At 30.2% G+C, this 19,970-nt stretch overlaps 2 protein-coding genes across 6 annotated transcripts; both read right to left on the reverse strand.

Moving 5' to 3' along the window:
* Positions 1–958: 958 nt before the first annotated feature.
* Positions 959–7,445, reverse strand: LOC115706174 (protein PGR). Of its 5 annotated transcripts, none has more exons than XR_009685620.1 (7): positions 6,187–6,661; positions 5,953–6,066; positions 5,649–5,871; positions 4,820–5,068; positions 4,507–4,648; positions 3,246–3,291; positions 959–1,261 (listed from the first exon to the last, which is right to left on the reverse strand). XR_009685620.1 is itself a non-coding variant. In XM_061108260.1 (7 exons), the coding sequence occupies exons 2-6, from the start codon at positions 6,330–6,332 to the stop codon at positions 4,517–4,519; spliced, it is 864 nt and encodes a 287-aa protein (XP_060964243.1). In that variant the 5' UTR covers positions 6,333–6,387; positions 6,538–6,662; the 3' UTR covers positions 4,180–4,410; positions 4,507–4,516. The 5 variants fall into 5 exon arrangements, 4 of the variants coding, with proteins under 4 accessions (XP_060964244.1, XP_060964243.1, XP_060964242.1 ...); XM_061108260.1 differs by lacking the exons at positions 959–1,261; positions 3,246–3,291 and adding an exon at positions 4,180–4,410 and having other exon boundaries at positions 6,187–6,387; positions 6,538–6,662; XM_061108261.1 differs by lacking the exon at positions 3,246–3,291.
* Positions 7,251–10,429, reverse strand: LOC133028901 (uncharacterized). The gene is made up of 6 exons (XM_061108258.1): positions 9,955–10,429; positions 9,682–9,849; positions 8,767–9,001; positions 8,326–8,514; positions 7,735–8,003; positions 7,251–7,649 (listed from the first exon to the last, which is right to left on the reverse strand). The coding sequence occupies exons 1-6, from the start codon at positions 10,207–10,209 to the stop codon at positions 7,482–7,484; spliced, it is 1,284 nt and encodes a 427-aa protein (XP_060964241.1). The 5' UTR covers positions 10,210–10,429; the 3' UTR covers positions 7,251–7,481.
* Positions 10,430–19,970: the final 9,541 nt, after the last annotated feature.

A 19,970-nucleotide genomic window follows, 5' to 3' on the forward strand; every position in this document is an offset into this window, starting at 1 on the left:
GATTTCATATGTCACAAAGTAAAATTTAGCCTCTGTATTTAATTTGTTTCTTTTTAAATGAGGATATCTATATATATAGATGAAATATGGGTGTAGATATCATGTAATAATGAAAAACGTATGGTATAATATAGTTATTTTGTTATTATGTTTTTTAATAAAATGAATGAATGTATATAAATGATAGAAGTGATGGTTTTGTTTTTAGAATATCATAGGCATGTAATTTTTTAGTAAAGAAAGAAATAAAAAAAGTTAATTTTTCTTAACTACTATGATTGATAATAAATAGCATTGAGAGGAGAATTGAAAAAAATATATGAATGGATAGGTCATTGCTGTAAAAGTTATTAGTATTAAGTACAGTATTAGTATGATATATATATATGATTTTTGGTCTACATATAGAGGGTTACAAAATTAATAAAAAAAATTTAAAAAATAAGTATTAGAAATAATAAGAATCATGCGACATCAACTCTTTAAAATCTTCATATATATATATTGATTGATTAATTTGTGTTTATGTTTTATGTACTATTTTATAAGATTTGTTTCCTTATGATAATAATTTTGTGTACTCTAATATAGCCTCTTTTCTTTTTTTAGCTTTCTAATATAAAATTTGAAGAATTTTTAATGAATAGCAATAAAATAAAATTAATATAATGCAAATAGATTAATTAAAAAAAATTATTATTTTGAATTAATATTCTCGAAAGGAAGTAATTTTTTTTCTTGAATAATTATGTTAAAAATAAAAAAAAATTATATAAATTTATAAACAATGTTTTGTATCTAATTATTAATAATATATGAATTTTGTTAAAAATGATTGGAGCATAAAGAAATTTATATATTGTACTAAAATTATATATAACTTATGGCATAAAAATAATTATAAAAAAATTGATGTATACATGTTTTTAAATAAAAGAGAAAAATAAAATAGAAGAGATCACATAAAATTGAAATTTTATTCCGAATATAAAGGTCTAAATATACAGTAGCACAATATGGGAGTGCTTTTAAAAAAAATCTAAACATAATAATACACAATGTTGGATAAGAATTGTTTATCGTCTCTAATAGGTAATATAAACTTCATTGTTGTTCTCGAGTATTATCCCATTTTTTATAATCTTAGAGTTCTTCAAGTAGAGTTTCATCCCGCTTCTTCATACTTTTGTCGTTCTTTCTTAATTTTTTTGTGAGCCAAAGCCTAATACACATTGATTTTACTCAATAGTGTAGTGATCACCTATTTTAAGAACATTAAACCTCACCATGAGACATATGTAAATAAAAGACCTTGACTCATAATTATGATATATATATATAGATAAAATATTAAGTAAAATAAAAGACTTTTACTCATAATTTTAGAAGTCTAATTTTCAAAGTAATAGAAAAAAAAAAACATACGAAATTTAAAACAAAAATGAAATGATAATGATCATGATGGATACCATTAACGTTCAAACCACAAATGCATTGCATGACATTTTTACTTTGTTCATCTCTTCAAACAAACCATTATAATCAAATAAAAAAAATTCTCTAGCTGCCAACTCACAAGCCAAATCATCTTATATAGTACTTAAAGATTAGGAATATATTATTTGTTATTTAATAATACAAATTAATCTTATTAGTTATGATCATGTAATACAAAAAAATGTTACAACAATAATAGTGATAATATAAATAGATAGTAATAATAAAATAGTATTAGGATATGAGTTATGAAAATGAAAAGACACTAATAATTTTTTAAATGATAAATAAATATTAATAAAGAATAAAAATATAACAAAAATGTGAAAAATTGAAAGAGCAACAAAAGTAAAAGAAAATTCATGTGAGAAGCCACCTCACATGCCAAAAGGATTATATAAATATACAAGATACATGATTAATTAATCAAATATGTCATATATTCTTCTTAAAAAAACAACCAATATAAAAGCACCAACGAACGCATGCACACACACATCTATTTATATATTAGGTGAATGTACGTGCCGAGCCATGTATTGCTAATTTCATTTAAGATTTTAGTCTTTTTAAGATTTTAAATATATCTTATTTTTAAAGATTACAAATTTTTTTCTTAAAAAAATTAAATATTTATATTTGAAATATCTTTATATTTGAAAAAATTAAAGATAGAAATGGTATTTCTGCTAAACCATGACACTTGAATCATCGGGGCGGATTAACACCAACCAATAAGAAAGAAAAAAAACAGAGAACGGTTTCAAGGTGGAGTATTATGTTTAATATATGAGTTTGCACGATTAGATTTAGAACAATTACAAATAATAAGAAAGTAGATACAGAATTAAATCTAATCAAATTTAAATTTAAATGGTATATGATTTAGATATTTTTAATTAATCTATTTAATATTTAATAATTATTTAGTAAAAAAAAATATCTACAAACATCATAGTGAAAAAAATAATAACAATAAAAAAAATAGTTATCCTTATATGATAGAAAAATAGAAAAATTAAATTTTATCATCAATTAAAATTAATAATTATACCTGTATAATTAATAGGTTAAAAAAAAGAGTAATGACCTATATTATAGATAGATATATAGATTATGGAGTGCAAACACTTGGACTAATTTGATGACTCTCTATTGCCAAAAAATTTTTTGAATGACTCTATTGCCAAAAATTTATTCACATTAGAATAGAAAAGAAATTAATAAAGCAATTAAAAAGAATAACATCACATTATGCATCGGAATCAAAAAAATAAAGATTTTTTTAAAAAATAAATAAAAAAAATTATTAATATTCTCCCTATATAGGTTTGTTAGAGAAATATGTGGCTAAGATGATTTTTTTAACTTAAAAATAGATTATTAATATTTAAAAGATTGTTTAATTTTTTGGGTTTAATTATTGGGTTTATTTGTTAACGGGAGATCAAACCTAATCGTTAAATTTAACAGAATATATATTCTTTTATTTTTAAGTATATTCTGTTAAACTAAGAAATGTCGTTAAATAAGCACTTTTAATATATAAAGATGTATAGTCCACATTTCATATTTTTTGCATTACCTAAAATACCATAAAAGATATTGTCTTTTATAGGTAAACTTAAACCATTTAAATGATTATTTGATCTCCAACAGCTAAACCCATACAATATATATATATATATATATATTTATAATATATATAAATTTACTTAATTACGAATTACACATAACTGGAAACACACCTGTGGATGTGGAGCTTAGCGTCACAGAGAAGAGACCCACAACTTCCTATAGATTCCAAACCAAGGGCAAACTCTCATGATAAGGCATGACATTTAGATAAAGAGACTTGTTAGGCCTCGAAAGATTGCTTTACTGTTATATAAAGGAGAAACTAAAAGGTCTCCATTATTTTTTTTTTGTCTTAATTCTCTTTTTTAATAAGATATTAATGTTAATTAATGTATACTTTAGAAATGTTATGAATAATATACGTTTAAAAAATAAAAGGGAAGAGAAGAGACTCCATAGAATAGTTGAGGAAGATCACATTAAAAAATAATAAATTCTGCCGTTAGCATTTAAGTAGTGAAGAAAAAGCTTGAAAAATTTAGATTTAAATGTTAAAAAGCTAACAAAAGTAAGATAATATTAAAAAATTGAAAAAAATAAGAAAATAAAGAAATGTGAGAAAAACTCATAGACTCCGCCATGTCATCTGTCCAAGCAAGAGAATTATAGATATATATATAGATGGAGCACCAATCCACCACAGTAAATGCACTTATTGAAATTTTCCACTAACTAGGGGAAGTGTTGTTATCCTACACAATAATACATGACCTTTGTTATTAAAGCTCTTAGTTGTCCTAAGAGGAAATTGCATTGTCAATCGGCCAAAACGTTGACACAAGATAAAGTAGGCTTATTATTGATAATCTGCAATGGAATCACTTTCTCATAGTGTGAACACTACGAAGTGAATTAGTTAGAATAACTCGCATTGGGATCACTCTCTAGAAGTGTCAAGAGGATATTCTTTCTCATCATGAGTAGTGTATAATAATTTTATGTAATCATCTGATTTAATTGCACCATAGATAATTCCTGATGCAATTATATAATTTATGAAGTATCATTTAATCACTTACCATTGGTTGTAAACAATAGAATAGATGAAGAACGAGATGAATCTCTTGCCTTATGTTATAATTTTCAAGTCTTATTATAAAGCACTAAAAAAAATGTTAAGCAGAAAATAAGAAAAATGAGAAGAGGAATTGCATGATCCCTCGTCCTTCAAAATACACCCATCAAGGGTGGCTTTCCTCTTCTTGTATTATTACAATAGTATCAAATTATCAATATGACTTGAGCCCGATTTATCCAGAAACTATAAACTAATCTCTGCAATTCATGGGCTTAGGAAGTAAGCAATTTAGTACTAAAGAGATAAGAGATATCAGTTGTGAAAAATTCTTCAGAACCCTATGAACTTATTACCTCATGGTTATCAGAAGATGTATACGCATGCAATGGAAGTTAGAATAGTGGTCAGCAGTATTGACACAGCGTTTACGGCGTTGTTGTCAAGAAAATTAAGACCTGAAATCTTCTTCACTGTTGGTCCCGGTTTTCCAACAACCTAAAATCATAGCCAAAAAACAAAACTTCACGAAAAAGTGTGATTGCTTTTTTTTAAAAAAAAAGGAATAATTATTTGAACTTGCTTCTTAAATTCTTGTTTCTAGTTTGGTTACCGTCCATTACTTCAGTTATAATGGCGGTAAAGACCAAAATATATGATATGACATACCTTATTACGAACAGTGCAGAATCCACTGAATTGCAGTGTTGCTCCCAGTAGAGAATCAATCAAACTACCAGTTAATCCAGCTAAAGCCGAAAGGGGTATCGCCAGTAGCTGCTTTATAACTATATTATATGAGCATTTAGCAGTGAAAAATCCAAAGGCAACAAACGTTACCCCAACTACAGCACCCGCAGCTGCAGCAGCTAGGAGTCCAGCTTTAGTCACCCCGCCATTTGTACCCTTGCGAACAGGCTAGAAGCCATGGAAAAACCAAGTTAAACATGTAAGTTTTCTACTTGCACTTTATCCCAATCTAAGGATAAACTAAATTCAAAACTACTCTTATAAGACTAATATTAAGTTCAAAAAAGAAAAAAGAGAAAGAAAAAATAATACACAGCGGTTTGGAAATGCATATGGGATTAATCAGAACTTGAAACAGACACCAAAGGCAGACTGTTAGAATTTAACTGGAATTTGTAGTGTGTCCAAAAATCAATTAAACAGGGCCACTCGATTGGAACACAAGCATTTTCAAATATGTATGTGTAGGTTGTGCTTATAATGATCAAGAGGAGCCTCGTGTTGACCTACCTAACAATGTTTCAGAGTGGTAGAATTGTCTGGGTTTAACGGGAGAACATACTATTAAGAATTCTTCTACTAATAATAATGATACAATAATCAAGAGGAATAGCATTTAAGCTTCAAAACCAAATAGCAGTAGCAAAAAAAGGGAGTGGCAATGGCAAATAAGGTAGTTGGTTGCCAAAATCATATGCATGAATTCAAAAAACGAAAAAAAAACTTGGACAAGAAGGGAAAATTGGACCTTGAAGGTAGTGATCAATATAGGTTGATCATCACTAAGTACTCCAAGCTCAGATGACCAAGTATCTCCATTGCAGCACGCATAGTGACCAATCACCCCACCAATCAACGATGTAACCAGAGTCGAACTCTTTGAGTCCAAGCACTTGTCCTCCCACTGAGTCACTCTCCAGATAATCAGTACCAATATGGTAGAAATACCGCTATTGGAAAGAACTTGAACCCTTCCAAAAAAAAAACAGAAACCCAATTCAATAATGAACTAGCAAGAAACAAGGCTTGAGGAATTGAAATACGTTGATTACCAATTTCTTTGGCCGCCATCCTTGAAATCAGCATCCACGCGACGCTTTTTCTCTTCTCCAACTTTAGTTAGCTTAGAGGAAGTGAAAAAGAAAACCAGTATCAATGCCCCGTACCTTTGAAAGATTAATGAAGAAAGAAACAGTGAAAACCAAATATAATATGTAAGATTATGGTTATGATTATGGATACATAAAAAGAAAAGAATAGGATTGAAAATGTGTATATATATATACCTGTATCCAACAGCGAAGTGAATGGTCATAACGAGAAAGCCCGTAAGAGCTCCGGATAGGTTGAGGGACTTTCTCCGGTAAGCTCTGACGGCGATTAAAGAAGAGATTAAAACTGCAATTAAGGGTTGAATCATGCCTCTTTCCATTTTTTTTCCTCCCGAAATACTCAACAAGCCCAGTCAATGGTGAAACAGTACGATTCTGGCAGATATGAAGAATAGTCTACTTATTGATAGCAATTATTATATAGGAAGTTTGGAACTAAACTAAACCTGTTTGTTTGTCTTCTAACTGAATTTCCCAACCAATAAGAAATTTAACCCAATTGCTAGAAACCCAAGAAAGACTTACCTACTAAACTGAAAGAAGGGATATTATATTGATTTGGTTCCTAGTACAGCGGATTATCCATGGTGACTGAAGGGAAAGTGAAAATTTAAGTTTAAATTTTTCATGTTTATGATTTTTTACCTTATTACTAAATACTAATACTAACTTCACTTCTATATATACATGATCTGTCACATGTGCAACCCCATACCCCTTCAATATTGCCAGAAAAAGTTTATAATGAAATGCTAATAAATAAATTTACCACATTAACTCATACTCCAAAACAATATTAAACTTGTTAATCACCAATTCGCCATATCATTCAGTATCCCTTTTAATATTGAGCGTAATTTTTTATTTCTTTTCAATGATATATAATAATAAAATTAATTGAGTTGCACTTGATAATAATGATAATAAAACCATCACTACTGATGTTGCACTATGAAAAAACAAAGATAAACAGTCACCTTACCAGCAATATGTTTGAGATAAAAAAAACAGTAAGAAAAGCATCCCATGAATCAAATCTAAATCTGGTACTTTAAATGAAACGCAGACAGACAGACGATCAGTCTGAATAGCTCTTTGCAATATTTGCCAATTCTGTCACTGCCTCAAGCAATACTAATCTAGTATAATGTTTTTTCTTCAGCATGTATCTAATTCAATGGCATGACCCCACAAAGAAAAAAAAACAACCAAGTTCACTTAAAAAAAACCAGCCAAGATTAGGACCAGCAGATCAAAAGCCTATAGACTCTAAAAGTTATCATTTCCTAGGAAACAACACACACATTCCGCCAGAAATCACGGGCGAAATGCAACAGTGAACCAAATTTTACAGATACAAAATTTGAGGGCTTTGTTGCAACAATTTACACATGCTTAACATCAAATTACCTCAGAAAATAAAAGAAATTATAATATCACAAAGGAGAGGCAGAAAGTCTATGAAATCTTCATCTCCCCCTACCTCTCCCCCTTCCCCTCCCCCTACCTCTCCCTCTTCCCCTACCCCTTCTATTGCCTTCATGCTCCATCCCACCACCCCAGTTGTCATCTTTTCTATAGCTGAACATGCTCATTTTTATATCTTCAGCCTCCGCATTTGGAAAACCGCTTCCTACCTGATAAAATTGCAACTGAACAATGTTAGGCCTACAATTATTATTGTGGTATTCGTAATAATTACTAAGTGGCAAGGATGCTGACATTAGAGTCTTCCAAATCAAATTGGTGTTGAAGCTGCCATGCAAGTTCCTCATCATGACTCAAATGTTGATGCCCGGGCCCTATTAGAGGTTTTGTGCTTGCCCCAGCTTTTCTCTTTTCCCATTCATCAAGAGTGAATGTTGAAGGCTCTTCTCGTCTCTCCTTCCCCTTAAACCTTCTACCTTTATAATGCTGGTCGTTTTGGTTATTCAATTTCTGGAGGAGTTTTTGTGCAGCTGCTTGATTTTGGACTGGAACATATTCAACCGCTGCAGAAATATGACATTGAAATAAACAAACAAAACATATATAAAATATTAATAAAGCAAGCAAAAGTCGCAACTTCTCTTCTAAGATGAAGAAGAATCCATGTACAGCCTTTGTATCCACTGTTAGTTCATGGATATTTAGAGAGTAGAATTTGGACTCCTTGTCATACAATGACAACATCAGATCAGTTTTATATAACTGCTTTGAAAGCCATAAACTCATCTCATACAAATCATATTATGCTACATACCAGGACAAAATTTAAAGCTAAATTCCCCGAGTTAAGATAAAGCATATAATCACAGAGGTTTGAACTTGCACCTTCTTTCGGCCTTGTTTCTGAGCTGCTTGGTTTCTCTTCAGTTTTTTCAGTATGAGAAGTTGATTTAGTATGGTTATTTGTGTCATTTGCTTTGATGTGAAAATCATCATTTCTTCCAATCGGCCTAATCCCAGGTTCTCTTTTATCTTTAATAGGCCCACCATTCTTGGAGTTCAAACTTGAATAATCTGCATATCATCATGTCCATGTTTTCAATGAGTTGCGTGCTATTAAAGGGGATGGGGATAAAAAAAAAGCATTCCAACTACATAATGTTCACTTTCTATTTTCTCATGCATTAACCTTATGATGGTACTAAATTAAAACTAGGGATGACTGTGATGAGGGAAAAAACATACACAATTGTAGTAAAAAGGGGAAAAAGAAAAGGAAATGGCTTAATATATCAAAACTGTTGAAACTAAATAAATAATACTTGCCTTTCTGGACCAATGGACGTCGTGACACCCCAATTTGCAACTTCTCAAATGGAGGAGGACCGGCACCATCATTTTCTTTGGATAGCCTTAAAGAAGAACGTGAGAAACCTGAGTACTTTTTATTCATCTGCCACTCTTCATAAAGTGATGGAACAACACCTCCAATCACAGTAATAACTCTAGGATTCAAACAGACTATACCGCAATGTATGGCAGCTTTATTTTTCAAACACACCTGCCAACCAGAACACAGAAATAAATTAACTGCTGGAATTGAAGTCTCGGAGTAACATGCTATATGCAAAAAAAAAAAACTTATTTGCATAAAGCATGTTAAGGCTATCCAACCCTCACAAGGAAGCCTGTTCTACTCTATCATTCTAACATTTCATTCTGCATGCATGTACAACATAAACTGAAAAGGAAGCCTGTCTTTGACACTTCAACGAGACTTAACTTTATGTTAACACGCACAGTACATTTGGCTGTCTCCAATGATAAAGAATTAAATCATGTTTCAGGAGCTCCTATATTCATATCATCAACAAATAATGTCAAAGCAAAACAAACTCATCATTTTTTTTTCTCTAAAATCACTCTCTTCATCCAAAGTCTACGATACAGTCTCAAACTTCGATAATTATCTTTGAAAGCCATCTTATATGGAGAAAATTATAATGTCAATCTCTAAATAATCTCCTGCCAACCCAACTTATCAGGTCCCAACATTGCATATTTATACCATTACTATGCATAATTTAAGCAAAACAATATCACTTGTATTATAAATCAATGTAGGGAGAAAACAAGAAACACATACATAGACCCACCTGGTTGTTCCAAGAAAGGAAAGATATAACATACACAAATTCACTAGACTAGCAGGTTACGCGAGCTCAGACCAAAAACAAATACCTTAGTACCAGGAACAACATCATCAGGAATCGATGGGACATGTGAATACTCAATAGCTTTAATCTCCGTAATCCCATCAGTGAGATTAAGACTCAAAAGACGTCGACCGCCTGAATTTCTAGTCAAATCATCTATGCTGCTTCTAGATATGTCTCTCACAGAAGATATCTGATAGAGAAGATTGAACATAAACAAAAGACCGCGATTAAAAACCATATGATTTTCCCGCATTTTCTCAGCAACCAAACGCAGAGAGTAAAGAAGATGAAGTACCTGAAGAACTTTGGGGCCAACAATATGAGAAGAGTTCCGAAGAACTGAAGGATCGGGCAAAGACTTGCCCCCAATGGATTTGAGGTCCATGTTGGTTAGCTCCGACTCCACCGAATCAATGACCGAACTGGAGTCATCGGCCAAAGCAGACTGAATCATGATCACTGCGTCCAGCTGCTCCAAGTCCCTCAAACACCATCCTCTGTTTTTTAGGGTTTCGACTACAGAATCTGAAGTAATGGAGGCAACCTCCATTTTCAGCGTTGCCCTAGAACTTTTCTTTTCTAGTTGAAAAGGTATCTGATATCGGGATTACTGTGTGAAACAAATGCCCTTCCGACTCAAACAACACCAACACCAACACCAACACCAACGTCGTCGTTGAGAAGAAGAAGAGAAACATGCACGTGATGAGTCACGTGCCACCAAACAAACCCTTTGAACTTTGATTAGATTGGAATTTTCGAACGGACCTTCTATATGCATTTTATTTTAGGAAATTATATTATATATCCATTTTATTTTATTTGTTTTAAATTTTACTTTTATTTTCATATTTTTTTTAAATATACTCACTTTTATTAATGGTATTTTCATTAGACCCTTTAGGTAAAGTAAATTATATGTGATATTTAAATAGAGAGTGAGGGTATATTAATCAATCCACTCAAAAAAGTGAGTATATTTTAATAAAAAATAATATGAGAGTATTTTTTATTAATGGATACAAAAAAGATGTATTTTTCAACTTATCCCTTTTATTTTTGAGATAATTTCATAAATACATAAAAATAATAAAAAAATTACAAAAATACGATTTTACGAAATTTTAAATATGTTTACGAATTTTTTTATTTTATTATCAGAAAATACAGTTTTTTTATATTGCATTCATATTAATTTTTTGTTATTTGTATGTTATTTTTTGTTCTTGTTTTGATGTTATTTAGATATTACTTTTATGTATTTTTTTTGTTGTTTTCGTGTTATTTTACGGGAAACTGTAAAAAAATGTAAAAAAAATCATTAAACGTAAAAACGTAATTTTTTTTTTCAAAAAATAGTATATTATGTAATTATCCCTTTATTTTACTTGTTTTAATTTTTATCTTTATTTAATATAATAATATTTTTTATTAATAAATATAAAACAGAGGTATTCCTTAACAAACTATATGATCTCAATATTAAAGCAAAGATTTTATCATTTCAAACATATGCGAAAGTTCAAAGAATAAAGAAATACATATTATTTAGGGTAATTGTGGCAAAACTCCCAATAGTTTCACTTTGTTTACACTTAATCCCCAAAACTCAAATTTTGGCGGCAAAACCCCCAATACACGTGTTCTGTTAGCAATTAACATTTCTGTCCATTTTAGGTATTAAGTGTCATGTTAGACTGTTAAGCTATTTTTAGTCTACATTTTGGGTCACTTTTTATAGTTGTTTTCCTTCTTTGTTATTCTTTTTGGAATAGAATTACGCTTGTTTTCTTTGATTTCAGGTTTCACACTTGAAATATATTAATTGATCAAATTTCGGAAAATAACAAGCTATGGAATAGAGAAAATTCTGCAAGAAAATAAAGCTGAAACTTCAAGCTTAAGTTCGACTACTTTCTTATCAGATTTTGGAAAAAGTCAAAACATAAAAGTTTTAGATTTCTTTTTCTTCTTTCCAACGCATCTTGAATCAACTCATTTGGAGTTTGTATGTGAAAGTTATGCACATTTTACTGAAAGATGCTGAAGCTGTCAAATTTTGCTCCAGTAGTCGCGACCACCACTTTCCATGGTCGCGACTAGGAGCCAAACAGCGAGTTTTTTTTCGTATTTTGCCCATGGTCGCGACTAGGCTTTATGTAGTCGCGACTAGGGGCGAAAAACGAGATTTTTGTGCAGTTTTTGACTTTTTCAAAGGTAGCAACCCTAATTTCTATTTAAGGGGCTCGTGTTTTAGAAGGAAAGGAGACAGAAATAAAACCCTAGAGATGAAGAAGGAGGCAAAGGAAGCAATTGTGGCGATCCGGAATGCAATCACCAACTAGTTCTTTCTTAAACTCTTAGTTTCTATGTTAATTTCTGTTTTAGTTTTGATTATGGATGTTATTATGGATTTTATGAACTAAACTCCTATTTAGGGAGATGATGAATGTTGATTGAAATTACTTTTGGTTAATAATAATTGTTATTTCTCCTTTCTTGATTGTGAATTTATCCATATTTGTGTTTAATTACATGTTTAAGATTGATCACCTTCTTCATGTTCTATGATCCTAATTCAAAATCTGAAAAGTGAGAATTGGGAATGCTAAAATTGGATAAACTAGGTTTTGATGTGAAACGAAAGTATTTGCATAGCCTTTGTGACATTTAGATTATTGCTTAATGCTGATTATATGTTAATCTATCCCAGAGATGATTAGATAACATATGATTTAGGACCTAAAAGATCTGAAAAGAGTTAGGTTAATTTTTATAATCTGTCATTCACATTGAGAAAGAGAATAGTAATTAGGATTAACAATTGGGTAATTAAATCAACAGGATTCTTTTCCCTAAATATTCATCCATAATTAATTACACTTTTTATTATTATTATCCTGCTTTTTAATTTTTAGTTATTTAATTATTCAACCTTATTATTGATTCTGCCAAATAGAAACAAGAATTCAATTGATTGGTACTTAGCTACAGTCCTCGTGGGAACGATCTCACTTACCTGAGTATTACTTGTTAAAACGATACGTATACTTGCGTGTTGGATTTATCACAACATAGACTGTCCACTATTGTGATAAATTGCAACACGCAAGTATACGTATCGTTTTAATAAGTAATACTCACAAAGAGTGAGGTCGATCCCACGAGGATTGTAGTTAAGTATGTTAAAATTAAATTCTTACTTCTATTTGGCTAAATAAAATTTTAAGAGAAAATTAAAATCAGAAAAACAAGGAAAACAACGAAAGTAAGAAGGAGGTAAATTAATAAAGGAATTAACAATGAATAAAAGTTAGGGCTTTCGATTTCAATTGTATCTATTGATTATGGTTAAACATGATTCTATTTCTATTACCAATTTCTATGCAATAGCAGGTTTACTAAGGTAATTTATAGTCTTCTCAGATCTATAGTCTTTTCAGATATATAAACCTCAATTACATGCGAATTTTCTACTCCAGTGATAAATTAAACATGTAACATCCATTAAGCACATAAATTCTATAAGCTATCCAAACCATATAGGTACTCTCGTCCTATATCGAAATTCGGTTCTATTTCACTATAGCATAATCGACACTCACTTCTCAGATCTCGCATCAAAATCATAAACAGATAATTGGTGATCATACAATTAAAAGTAATTAAGCACGAATGAAATAGAATACATGTATAGAAATTGAGGGAAAATTAAATCATATTAAAACCACAAATCAACATCAAACAATCTCCATCTAGACCGTAATGAACTGTTTAGCTACTCATGTTCATCGTGGCAATTTTACACATATTAATTTAGAATAGAAGAAGAAAAGAATGATGAAAACTCTGTTGAGAAAGCCTCCAATATTGATTTTGTTCTCTAAAATTCGCACTCCTTGATTGCTTGTTGAAAATTATTGAAGTCCACTTCTTTTATAGCCAAAAAATGATTAAAAAAAAAGAAAGATAAAAAACGCTGAAAAACCTATTTTTTTTCAGGATTAGGAGGGGCAGGCCGTGGCATGGGATTTCCATGCCTAGGCATGACCCCCCTTTATTTGGGCAGTGAGTTTTCTACTGCATCGACTGATAGTATTTTGACCATAACTCTCTCTATATTACTTGAAATTGGACGATTAAAGATGTTCCGGAAAGATAAAAGAGAGATCTAGAACTTTTATGCTTTGACTTTCTCCAAAATATGATCACAATATAGTCTAATTTAGGCTTGAAGTTTTAACTTTATTTTCTTACACAATTTTCTCTATTTTATAGATCATCTTTTTGTGAGATCTTTTTATCTTTTTTCCATCTTAATCTTTTGATATTTTCTAATCTTCTTCTATTTTAAATCTGCAAAAATAAAAGATAAAAAGCATAAAATTACTCCAAACAAGAGTAGAACTAAATTAATGACATACTAAAAATTAACCTAAAAATAATACTAAAACAACCTAACATCCATGTGTGCATCTACGTGGACACAGTGTACACATGACACAATTTTATCGGTCCATGTAAAAATTATTTTAAAAAATTAAAAATTAAAATAAAATTAATTTGAAATTAAAAAAATTGTAAATAATTTTTTTTTCTTTTTCTTTCTTTTCCTTTTCTTTCTCATTGTTCATCTCCTCTCTCTCTCTCTCTCTCTCTCTCTCTCTCTCTCTCTCTCTCTCTCTCTCTCTCTCTCTCTCTCTCTCTCTCTCTCTCTCTCTCTCTCTCTCTCTCTCTCTCTCTCTCTCTCTCAGTCCTGATCTAGGGTTTTCAAAACCCTTGGTGAGCCACCACAGGCCACCCTGGCAGTTCTCCAACCACCCCAAGGCTCTCGTGATCTCCTCTCTCTATCTCTCAATCTCAATCTCCTCTCTCTCTCCTTCTTAGTCCCGATTTAAAGTTTTCAAAACCCTTGGGCAGCCACCACAGGCCACTTCGGTGGTTCTCTGACCACCCCAAGCTCTCGTGACCTCCTCTTTCTCTCTTTCAATCCCGATTTAGAGTTTTCAAAAAGATTGGGCCGCCACCACAGGCCACCTCGACAGTTCTCTCCCCCTTAGTGCTCTCATAAGTCCTCTCCTCTCCTCATTTCTCTTATCACATATTGCGGTAAAATATTATTTTATTTTTCCAGATCTAGGTGGAGAGGGAGGCGATTTACATATTTTCACTATCCTATTTTGGTTTAAGAAACTGCATTTTGGTGTTTTGTGATTTGCATTTTTTTTCTGTTTCAGGTGAACTTTAACTGAGTTTTTGTGGTGGTGGTTTTGGTGAGGTGCTGGTGGTTTTGGTTAGGTGATGTTGGTTTTTGGGGGAGAGAGAGAGAGAGCTGTAAATGAAAAAAAAAAACTGAAAAGAAAAAAAGAAAGGAAAAAAAAAAGAAATAATTTGTTTATTTACAATTTTATTTTAATTTTTTTATTTTTTATAAATAATTTTTTCGTGGACCAATAAAATTGTGCCATGTGTATACTGTGTGTTAGAGATTTTATAACAATGGAAGAAAATCAAGATTTATTACAACTCTATTGTAAAATAATACAAGGACTAAAATAAGAGATTGATTAAATATATGTTACAATACATATATATACACTATATATTCTATATATATGAAAGGTAGAAGAGAAGATTACAACACATGTAATATAATATATGTATATATATAACAAGAGAATAATATATATATAAACACTCACTCACAACCTTGAGTGTAGATTAGTGGGGATCACCATGACTTGAACAAGGTATTACACCTTTGTCCAAAAGCTTATTTCCCCCTATCTCTAAGCACTAAGGGAACTCTCTAGGAAATATCTTTGGGAATTATCAAGCCTTAGGGTTTTCTAGCAATGTGCTTTTTTTGATAGAAAACTTCATCTCCAAAATGAGCACCTTAGACCTCTTTATATAGTGTTTAGGATATCACCATTTGAAATTCAAACTCATAACCCCTATAGATGTTATGGACTCAAATGTAACTCTTACACACACCATAACTCCTATAGCATTAAGAATTTCAAATAAAAGTGTGTAACATCTTTTACACTCTTAATGTTGGTGATAATGGTGGAGGTTACTCATAGTAACAACTCCCCAAATGTTACAAAAGATGACAACTACTATAGTCATATGTTACATATTATTAGTTTATTACACATATTTAATCTATATATTATATTATTATAAATAATATAACAATCCCCCACTAGATTAAATATTATCTCTTTAGTAACAAACTTGTAACATTTGTAACATTTATTTAATCAATCAAAAATATTATATCAAAATATAACATTCCCCCACTTTGATTGACTAAATACACACTTCTAAAGAAATCTTGCTTAGGTGCATTAGGTAAAATGTCTTTCGACTTGAATTTTACCTTAGTGTAGTTACCACAAAGTTTGATGAAATTTTGGTTGCCGTAGCATTGAACTATTATTCCTTTAATACAAACCGGTGATAACACACACACCCTCGCTAATGCTCACTTGAGACTGCATGTCTCGCTCTTGCACCGTTAATGGCCATGTGCAAAATTCCAATTCATGGACTCTCTAGAGAATACTCCCGATTCTCATAAGAGGCGGCACCACCTCTAGCCCATATAGGTGGAGTTTTAGTGTCTCACCGCTCTTTAGACACTTCTTAAGCTTAAGTGAGTTTTCTTAAGCTTAAGCTCCATTAAAAAACCTTTTGGTTTTAACCCTCAATTTTCACAACATGTACTCATCCATAGATGGGACAATTGAGTACCATATTCACTCTATTAACTTGTTAGTACCTATTGAACTTAAGACTAGATGTTTACTAGTGTTAAGATAGGTTACCATCAATGAGCAAAACACTAAGGGAGTTTAGGTCCCATCCCTCGAAAATTCTTGCTTTAATCTTGTACGGAGATTAAGCGATTTGTTATAACCTCTCACTATTGATTCCATGTGAATCATGCATGCCAAAATATAGTGTTCACTTTGTGACCACTTTTCTCCTTAAGTACTTAAGCTTTGAAAATTCAATCATAAAAGATTAATTTTCACACAACTCAAATTCTCAATAATTTTGATACCAAACATATCAATATTAAACACTAATTTAGACACCAAACATGTCTAAATTGCACTTTATTTTAAGACATCAAGCATGTCTCAAATTCTCATATTGGAGTGTGCACCCCCACACTTTCACATTTGAATTATCAAGATAATATCTTGATTTTAAAATATAGAAGACCACTTTGTCTCTATAACTCTTTTAATTAATTTCCTTCTTGAAATTATTTTCACTAAATTTTGACACCAAAATATGTCAAAATTTTACATATGCACATAGCCAAATTTGATTTAGAATTTGAATTCAAAATCAAATAAATTAATCAATAATGTCTCAACACATTTTGATTAAATTTGTGGCTCACCCCCACATTTCTAGCATAAAGTGTATATAAAATATCACTTTTGTGTATTTCCTCTTGAAATGACTTTTTAAGATCCTTTTTAAAAATACTATTTGACATTTTAGTTTTCTCAACAAAACAAAAATTACCAAACTCACATTACTACTCACAAAATAATGAGATTATTTTTACTCATAGTTTTAAGGTTATCTCTTCATTGAGATTAGCCCAAAATTATACCGAAGTTAATAAAATTCTCATCATTTTGTTCACAACTTTGATTATTTAAGATATTCAAAATTGATTCTCCAATTTTGTTATCTTTTTCACAATTTTTGAATCCACTATGATTCACAATTTTTGAGTCTAAAATTGCTCTTCCAATTTATGGCTCATTTCACAAGTTTGGATCCACTTTTGATCCATTTGTTCTTGCTATGAGAAGACAATTCTCATAAGTGTAACTCTCATAGTTCACTTTTCCTTATCTCATAACATGAGATAATTATCACTTTAATTTCTAAAGAATGTAACTTCTCACAAGTTACAATTTCTTTTCTCAAAATCACTATTGAAAAAAGAATTCTAAATTCTCTTTATTCACTATATATATGATAATAATCTCCACATCAATAGTAATAAACACTATTATATTACTATCAACATTGTTATCATATACATTATATAATTTATATATTAATGTACAAAATTAATATATAACTCCCATGCATGAATTATAGCTCTCAAATAATAATTCTATGCCAACTAATATAATATATATGTAACATACATAATATTAATTATATAAATATATATGTTATATATCTCACATACATATAACATATAAACTTTAATATACATGTATATATATAATACATATACACATAATATATTAATTTTATATAACTATATATATGTTACATATATATACTTTAATATACATGCATGATATATATAACATATATTATATATGCATGTCTCATATAAATACATAGAAATAATTATTTCTACATATTTAATCTCACTAATATATATTATATCACATGCTCTACATATATATAATATATATTACTCATACATACATATTATATATTATATATCTCACATATATACATATAATAGCATGATATAAAATTTAAATATCATATTATATACTACTATATATATTAATATGATACAAACACATAATCACATATATGTCACATATATATAACTCATATATATTATATATTACTATCATATAAATTAGTAAATCACATAATATTCACCATCATGCTCACCCATGAATGACTTTCACATAAAATCTCTTATCCTTGTATTCTCACAATCTTGATTTATCACCTCTTCCATTGAAAAGGGATAAGCTTTTGATTGTTAGAGATTTTATAACAATGGAAGAAAATCAAGATTTATTACAACTCTATTGTAAAATAATACAAGGACTAAAATAAGAGATTGATTAAATATATGTTACAATACATATATATACACTATATATTCTATATATATGAAAGGTAGAAGAGAAGATTACAACACATGTAATATAATATATGTATATATATAACAAGAGAATAATATATATATAAACACTCACTCACAACCTTGAGTGTAGATTAGTGGGGATCACCATGACTTGAACAAGGTATTACACCTTTGTCCAAAAGCTTATTTCCCCCTATCTCTAAGCACTAAGGGAACTCTCTAGGAAATATCTTTGGGAATTATCAAGCCTTAGGGTTTTCTAGCAATGTGCTTTTTTTGATAGAAAACTTCATCTCCAAAATGAGCACCTTAGACCTCTTTATATAGTGTTTAGGATATCACCATTTGAAATTCAAACTCATAACCCCTATAGATGTTATGGACTCAAATGTAACTCTTACACACACCATAACTCCTATAGCATTAAGAATTTCAAATAAAAGTGTGTAACATCTTTTACACTCTTAATGTTGGTGATAATGGTGGAGGTTACTCATAGTAACAACTCCCCAAATGTTACAAAAGATGACAACTACTATAGTCATATGTTACATATTATTAGTTTATTACACATATTTAATCTATATATTATATTATTATAAATAATATAACACTGTGTCCACGTAGATGCACACGTGGACAATCTAATATGGCACTTAACACCTAAAATGGACGAAAATGTTAAATTGCTAACAGAACATGAGAGTTTTGTCGCCTAAATTTGAATTTTGAGGGTTAAGTGCAAGCAAAGTGAAACTATTGAGAATTTTGCCGCAATTAACCCTAAATATTGTTGTGTTTCTTGATTGTTAATATGGTAAACCTCTGCCATGAGTGAGGTTTCTAATAAATTTGGGTTGAATTTCTTGTTAATGTATGTATTATTCCAATATTTTCTTGGTATTTTGTGTATGACTTATTAAATTCCAAAATAAAATAGATTTGTGGACTATGAAGAATTAATTTTAAAATCACGTTAAAAATCTTCTTGTCATTTATTATTATTATTATTATTATTATTATTATTATTATTATTATTATTATTATTATTATTATTATTATTTATTAAATTTTATAATTTATTTATTACTTTAAGGCTTATTAATTGGTTAACGAAAATTTACATTAATAGTTTGGTGCTTTTATTAAGAGCCTGATAAGAAAAAATTTAGAAAAATACCCTCCCTGAAACATATTCAAACCTTCCATTCATGGTAGATGATACTCCTTGAAACGAAGATAATCAACCAAGAGAAATAGCTCAGCGTTCAGGGAAAGAACATTATAATTTCCATAGGAGAAATACAACTGAAATTAACTTCTCGCTCTGAGAGAGAAAATGTTAGAGAATTTGAACAAACTAGGAGTGGAATCCCATAAAGGCCCAATGAGGATGCTTACGCTCCTACCAGATATGTACCATTAGG

Source organism: Cannabis sativa, chromosome 1 (genome assembly GCF_029168945.1).
Source record: "Cannabis sativa cultivar Pink pepper isolate KNU-18-1 chromosome 1, ASM2916894v1, whole genome shotgun sequence".
NCBI classification, from domain to species: domain Eukaryota; kingdom Viridiplantae; phylum Streptophyta; class Magnoliopsida; order Rosales; family Cannabaceae; genus Cannabis; species Cannabis sativa.